The 7,676-nt window shown below is 37.9% G+C and overlaps 1 protein-coding gene across 1 annotated transcript; it reads right to left on the reverse strand.

The window, feature by feature from the left end:
• Positions 1 to 1,094: 1,094 nt before the first annotated feature.
• Positions 1,095 to 5,537, reverse strand: LOC18426945 (zinc finger protein WIP6). Its single transcript, XM_006836005.4, has 2 exons — positions 4,486 to 5,537; positions 1,095 to 2,586 (listed from the first exon to the last, which is right to left on the reverse strand). The coding sequence occupies exons 1-2, from the start codon at positions 5,026 to 5,028 to the stop codon at positions 2,122 to 2,124; spliced, it is 1,008 nt and encodes a 335-aa protein (XP_006836068.2). The 5' UTR covers positions 5,029 to 5,537; the 3' UTR covers positions 1,095 to 2,121.
• Between the last annotated feature and the right edge of the window lie 2,139 nt (positions 5,538 to 7,676).

The raw sequence follows: 7,676 nt of genomic DNA on the forward strand, positions 1-7,676 counted from the left end.
AGCGAGAAGATATGCTAGTTAGGTTAATAGGTCTATAACTACATATGAGCCCAATGGTTCAGATTCAATCTGGGCCGATCTAATGGACACGATCTCATTTCATATTTGAATTTTAATCTTTTTTCTACAAATCCAAATCATGTTAAATTTTAAGGGTATATTCATCTCATCAAGGTGAACCTAATAAAAATATTAAAAAAATAATTTATAAGATATAAATTGACCTAAATATCTTCGAAAAGTTTCAAAGGTATTTTGATCAATTTATTTCTCACGAAATATGCTTTTGATATTTTTATTGGATTATCCTATTTTTAAAGAACACACATTCAAAATTTAAAGTAATTTGGATTTATAGAAAAAATTTAGAATTTACATATGAAATGCAATCATGATCGTTGGATCGGCTCAACTTCAATCTGAGCCATTGAACTCATATGTAGTTGTAGGTCTACTGGGCTATACTTAAATTTCCATATATATATATATATATATATTTGTGCATGTATTATTTAGGGTTGGTAATGCAATGGCGAGAGCAGCCTGGTTCGACCTGGCCCTAAAAAATTAGAGCTTGGTCCACATTATGTTGCCAGAGGGTCGTGGTAGGGTTAATGCCAGCTTGGTTAGGCTTAGCCTAGACTCTTTTTTTTTCTTTTTTCTTTTTTCATTTGGTTTTGGCCCGGCCCAGCCCAGCCCTCACAAGTCTAGGGCCAGCCGTGGACCTGCCCTTGTCCCAGGGCCAGTGCCGCCCTAGGGTGGGCCACGTATGGCGGGGCCCATTTCCATCCTTAGTATCCTGCAATATCGTGTCCATAGGGTATGACACCAGACACCTGAAATGTTCAATGGAGAGTGAAAGAAATGTTGGTCTCTTTCCATCATGCTTTAATGGAGAGAGAGATTATTTGTCAGTGTAGTCTCATCTATCTTTCTTGCCTAAGCTTTATCTCTTTCAGGCTGTGGATACATGATTGTGAAGGATACTTTCAAAGCACCTATTACAAAGTAAAATAAAGCTCTTTAGAGAGAGAGAGAGAGAGAGAGTATGAATACTGCAAACCATTCATAATAAATCTAGAGAGAGAGCAGTCGAACATAAAATCATCTTGAGTGGTTACTTAAAGCCCATAATAAGTCCATGAAGTGGGCGAATTTCCTTCACCAAATACAGAACAAGACAAAGGATGTGAAGCTCTTAGTAGCTCCACATCTTCCCAACTCAACTTCACTACGAACAACTGTTCAAGTCGTCTTGGACAGTGCTAAGAAGAAAATTCAGCTACTTCACAGCCTTATTTGAGCGACGCGTAAAAAATACTGAATCCATCTATTTGATCTTAATCTGCATCATCACTCAACCCTAAACCCTAATTACAAACCCTAAACCCTAATTACAAAGATCATAGAGTTTCAAGCTTCTTGCTTCACTCCTTCAGCTACAATCTCTCTCTTATTTCTCAGGCTACTGAACCGAGCAAATGCTACACTAATATATCCCTACTAACGCCATACAGGTGGAAAATGACCGTAATACCCCCTTCCTTCATAGAGCTCGCCACACCTCGATCTTTTAAGAAATGACCGAAACACCCGGCTTCCTTCAAACGACCCGCATTTGTAGTATCCAAATACATTTATTTTTCCATGGGAAAGTGAAAGGGAGGCCTTGAAAGGAGACACAAACCCCTAAAAGTGACCTAAAAAGTAACAAGGTTTCATTTTTACCCTCATGACCTTTCGGTTCTCCTTTGTAAGAGGTTTGGGACCCTTTCAAAACCATTTTCCACCCTTCCAAGTGACCGAACACAAAAAAAAAAAAAATCTAGTTTTTTGAAATTTCAAATAAGGGGAGAAAAATGAAATCCTATTAAAAATGAGTTTAGTTTTTACATCAATTTTTTTTTAGTAAAAACACCAATTTTTACAATACAAACCGTCGATCTAGGTCTGCATTGTGTTGATGGGTGTCGCCACTAGAAAAACAGGTGTAAGAACTAGACCCATTAGAAGACGGAGGTCGGGTGTTTCAGTAATTTCCAAAACAAATAGGGGGCAACTCGGTCAGACACAAAAAAAAATAAAAACCGAAAGGCATTTCGGTCATTTTCCCCGCTGGAGCTATTCAGCACCAGCAAATACAATGGAGGAAACCACTTCCTCCTCCTCCTCCTCCTCTTCCCCCTTCTGAGAAGACATGATCCCAGACAAATGTGTGGCCCTGTGCCCCTTCCCAAAGGCCCTAACATGGTCCTTGAGAGACCTCTTATGCTTAAAATCCGAACCGCAAACGCAGAACCAGAGGCGGCCGCAGTTCTTCTCATGTGTGCGCCAGTCGCCGCGGACTGCAAATGGTTTGGAACACTTTCGGCATGCATGGGGCTTCTTGGCGGCGTGTTTGCGGCGGAAGTGAGTTTGGAGAGTGCGGAAGTCTTTGAGGGGGCGGGCACGGGGGTGGGAGATGTTATTCTTGCAATTGGGGAAGCAGCAGAAGCAGGGGAGCCGAAGGGTGGCCGCGGATGGCTGGGAGCCACGCAGGGAGTCTGGTCCCTTGCGGTACTGGGAGCCGTGGCCCCACATGTGCATCTGTGGATGTTGGCATTTGGGTTCGCATGGATTAGTAGTTAGTGGTGCTGGTGATGGTGGAGAGAGAGATGAAAACTTCATGATTTTGCAAATAGGGTGTCCGATTATGAGGCACCATGATTTGGCATATAGGGACTCAAATTATGAAGCCCAAGCTTGAGAGAGAGAAGAGAGAAGCAATCAAGTAAAGAACCTCAACATGTTTAAATTATGTGTGCGTGTATGTGAGTTCATGCATGTGAGTCTGTGTGTGTTAGAGAGAGAGAAGCCATTACTTAGCACTAAGGGACCATGTTAAACAAGCCAAGATTGAGAGAGAGAGAGAGAGAGAGAGAGAGAGAGAGCTTGGAAGCTCTCATGCCTAGAAAAGATAAGAGTTGGATGAGCTACCACCATCCAGGCATGTTAGGGCATTACTTACCTACCCATATATGATTATTTTGGGGTAGGGATTTCTTTTGTAGTGGAATGGCCATGGAAATTACTCAAGTAGCTAGAGATCATTTCCTTTAGCATTGATTGACATAAAGAAATGTTAAGCAATCATCTATCCCAATCCAAATTTCTCGAGAACAAACCCTAATGCATTCTTCATTTCTTACCCTCTCCATGATGCAAGTTGCTAATCTCCAACATTTGCAATTTCAATTGATAGTTTGGGCTCTCTCTCTCTAACAGAAATTGAGCAATTAAATGAAAGATCAATTCATTGGATCCTTCCTTTCTTCAAATGGATTGAACAAGAATAGAATTAGATCCATTCCCAAAACTGACTTTCTGGATATTTCTCAATGCCCGATTACGGTTTAAAAATATCCAACTGTTCAGTATGGTGATTTTGTTCAATGTATTTGGACACGAGTGTTGGATACATGGGTTAAGTTCTCTATTTCGAGTGGTAGGTGAATCATGGTGACCCTTTCCACTGGTGATCTGAGCTTTTCAAATCTTTCATGAAATCAAAATATTTACAATCTCTCAATATTTTCTTTAAAATAGGGCCCATGATGCAATATCGTAAACACCATTGTCAAAATTTGAGAATTTGGATTCCTCTGAGATTAAGTTATCATGTGAAGGGCATATTGTTTTTAACACAACATTACACAGAAAAAAAAAAACAAGATCAAGATATAAGTAAAAATAAAAGAGAAGGAAATTATTAGGAGATGGAAGTCTAGTAGTTCTCTTTCATGTTTTTGGGTTCTCATCATGTGAAGAATTGGAAGAAAAAAATAATGAATGTGAAATGAACAATAATTTAAAATAATTGAATGACTTTAACCAGTATTTGGTGGTCTTCCATAGAGAAAAACTTGAATTACTTATGGTTTCAAGTCGAATTTGGGACTTGGAGTTTGAGTTTACATTTCAGTAATTCTTCACTGGATAGGGGATGTAAAAGAGGCCCGTCTTAACCTTAATATGGGATGTAAAAGAGGCCTATCTCAACATTAAGGTTAGGGTTTTGATCTTCCATATGAGAGAAAACACATGCCTGAGAATAGGCTGGGGTCGTGGTGGTAGTACTATCTAAGCCCAGTTAAAGGTCAGACCGCCATTCTCACTAATACTTTCATAAAAATTTACCCTTTCCGAAAATGTGTAGGGCCTGTGATCCCCACTGATCTACCAAAAAAACAAAAAACACAAGTATTTGGTAAGGATTCTAGGGTTTCTAGGGTTTGCAAGAAAAGCCTGGTTTTCTCTTGTTTATGGACCTAAGCTCTTCTAGATTTTTGGATTTTGCACCACTTTAGAAATCGTTAAACTATTAAAATGGACTATGAAAATGGTAATCATTGCACTTCCCTATGTCACAATTGCATGTTAAGAGTCTGTTTTGTGTGGGGGGAGAGAGAAAGAGAGAGACCATGAGAGAGAGAGAGTGTGTCAAACCTGCATATTGTTGTATCTATTGAAAGTCTTGTTGCAAACTGAGCAAGAGAACTGAGTAGGCCCAATAAGGATCTGTGCTGGTGTGGGGATCCAAAACTTTCCTTCTGAGATCAACACTTCTCTCTCTTCCCTGTCAACTCCCTTTTTTTCCTTAGAAAATTCATCCTTCAAATCTGTAAGAGAACTACTAGATGGTCCAGAATTTGGAAGACCAATTTGTAAAGCCACAGTCACCTTATCTCTCTCTTCCTTCCCAAAGTCAAATCTCTCCCTCTCTAAAACCGCATCAACCACCTCTTCTTTCACAGACCTGCTTTCGGGAAATTCACTGATCAATGGCAAACACTTCATCTTCTTCTCTTGCTGGTACTGGTAAGAGAGAGGAATTTGCAGGCAGTGAAAATCATATGAAGAAGAAGATGACGAAGAATGGACGGTTGAGATGGCCTGAGACTCCACCCCAGAGGGTTTGAGCCATTCAGTGAAGGTGGGCACTTGGTAGCATAGGCCAAACCCATCAGCCTGATTCTTCTTCATCCCCATTTGAAACAACCAAACTCCAAAAACAAATGATAATCAGCAGATATTATGAAGAACTTTCTCTCTCCTAAAAGAAGATCATGGTTTTGGAAGCAATATTACTGGGTTGATCTCTTTAGGGGCTTTAGTCAATCAAAAGATATGTTGAGAGAGAAGGAAAGCAAGGAGAAAGAGAGAGAGACGCAGGAGCAAGCCAGAGAAAGACAGGGGGGGGGGGGAGAGAGACGCAGAAGCCAGCCACATAGAGACTGCTCACGGCAATATGATTTATGGAAACTTGTTTCATGCGGGCTCCACTGCATTTCTACATATGCCGTCAAGTAGGCTTTCCGTTTAAAAACTATCAAAATATTTTTTTTATTAGAATTGTTATTCCAACTTTTTAAAATTTATTAACTTTTTTTTTTATATTCATAATCTCCATATTAAAAAGTACATATTTTTTAAAAATAAATCAATAAATCCATCTCAATGAATTTATTAAGAGGCCTGCATTCTACATTTGCAGGCTTGACCGCATAAAAACCAGTATGATTTATTATTATTGATTGGACTCATTTAGAGAGAAATGTTGATTGGACTACTTTAGAGAGAGAAAGATGTTTATTGGACTATTTTAGAGAGAGAAAGAGAGAAGAACGCCTTTTGTAAAGGGCAGAGAATGGAAGAAGGGGGCAAATAGGGTCAACTTTTTGTGTAATATTCCAAACATTCCGCTATATGACGCGAGGCGTCGTTGCGTTAGACGACGGGCTTCGGTTTGCTGATGAAAGTTGTTATTTTATGAGATTACGATATTACCCCCTACCTAAGTGTTTAATAACATAAGAACCCCTTGCCCCTTCAGCTTTTGTAAATTTACCCAGGGAAAAACTGGAATCTGACGAAGTTTAACCCAAAGTCAATCAATGACTTGATTGGTAATTCAATTTAACCCTAACCCCATTGATTATTTGGTCTATTTTGGTAGGTCCAGGGTATATTAAGAATAAAAGGTCAATACACCAAGTATTGGACTTAGTTTTCTCTTATTTGAGACAACATAGAAGGAAAAACTTTTATAGCGAAAGTTACAAAAATCTCCCTTAACTCAACTTTCTTTATAACCTCTCCCAACTAATTTTTTTATCTTAACTTTTACTTTAAAATTAATTTTTATAACAAAGACCCCTCAAATAAAAAAATCATAGTTTGGAAGATGAAAATATTCTTGCCCATACATAAAGGCACCACATTCCCATAGACGCTCAATCACCAAAGACAAAGCAACACATATTACTAACGAACTAGAACCCATACCATGTTAACTGTCGGACCGTAACAACAATATGTTGGACCTCATGCAATTTATGCCTAATGGAGCCATTGTAGCCCTATACCGCTTTAGGAATTGCCAGACCATAGGCCTTGTAAAAAACATTGCTAGATCGTATGGAACATAATGCCAGACCATATAGCAAATATGTAGAACCATATGGCCCATGTTGCCAAACTGCATTTACAAGTGTCGGACCAGGCATTCAACGACCAAGGAGAGGGCATTTTGGTCCAAAGAACTATGCTTCTTTATTTGGGAGGTATTTCCTAAAAAAGTTTGTTTTAAGGTAAAAGCTGCGATAAAAAATTCGTTGAGGGGAAGTTGTCTAGAAAGTCCAATTTCCGGAGGGGGTATAAGTAATTTTCCCAACTTTATATAAGGTTTCAATGTTATGTTATAAAAGTAAGGTTCACCTCAAAATCTTATAGAAGAGAGTATTCTAGTATGGAGAACCCTCCATTTAATCATCTCGACATCAAGATATATAGACATCAAGAAAAAAAAGAAATTTAAGTAAAAAAAATAGTGTGTCTTGTAACAAGTTATTTGAACCGTCTATTTTCAAAATTTTCAAGTGTTTAAGAAGGTGACTTATAAAAACCTCACCCAACAAAGAAAGAAGAGAAAAAATCATTTCCAACCTAGATAAAAAGCGATGGGGACTGAACTGGTTCTAGATCCTGGTCACGTTCCCCTTTAAAACTTCTCTTTATATATTATTATTTTTTAAGCTTATTTAATATTTTTTTAAATCTCTTTAATTTTATTTTATTTTATTTTATGTATTTTTTTATTTTTAATTTTTTTGGATTATCAATTTGTACTTATCCATAGCTTATTCGAATTGTTGATCCAACGATGTGACATAAATATATGGGCAATCAATCCACTACATCAATCCAAAGTTTTAAAACAATGGGAAAAAACAACTTGTAGCAATATTATCATATTTCCTTCTTTTTTTTTTCTTTTTTGTTTCTCGCACCAAGAGAAGGAAGCACTAGAGTGGATCGAGAGATTGGGAGAAGTCTTAGTTTAAAACTAAAGAAGAAAGAAAGCAGGTATAAATCGGCAGTTTTGTAGAAACTTTTACTAACGTATCCCCTATATATTTTAAAATTCACAAAAAGGATTTCTCAATTTAATTTTATCGAATTGTATACAATGAGACTATTTACCTTTAGTATAGAGAAGTCACAATTACTTATGACTAGCTTATGTGAAATTTGATAGCTTGGGTGTGTCACAAAGTTGAAATTACTTATAAGGATCTTATGTGAGACTATTTACATGGCTACGATTGTTCATACCACAATGTCATGTCAACCATTGT

Source organism: Amborella trichopoda, chromosome 11 (genome assembly GCF_054954075.1).
Source record: "Amborella trichopoda isolate Santa Cruz 75 chromosome 11, AtrichopodaSantaCruz75HAP2 v2.0, whole genome shotgun sequence".
NCBI lineage: Eukaryota > Viridiplantae > Streptophyta > Magnoliopsida > Amborellales > Amborellaceae > Amborella > Amborella trichopoda.

Coding starts and splice junctions, on each gene's coding strand:
- LOC18426945 (XM_006836005.4), bottom strand. CDS start 5,028: ATGGGGATGAAGAAGAATCAGGCTGATGGGTTTGGCCTATGCTACCAA. Junction 2,587..4,485: donor ATAGATACAACAATATGCAG/GTTTGACACACT, acceptor CAACATCCACAG/ATGCACATGTGGGGCCACGG.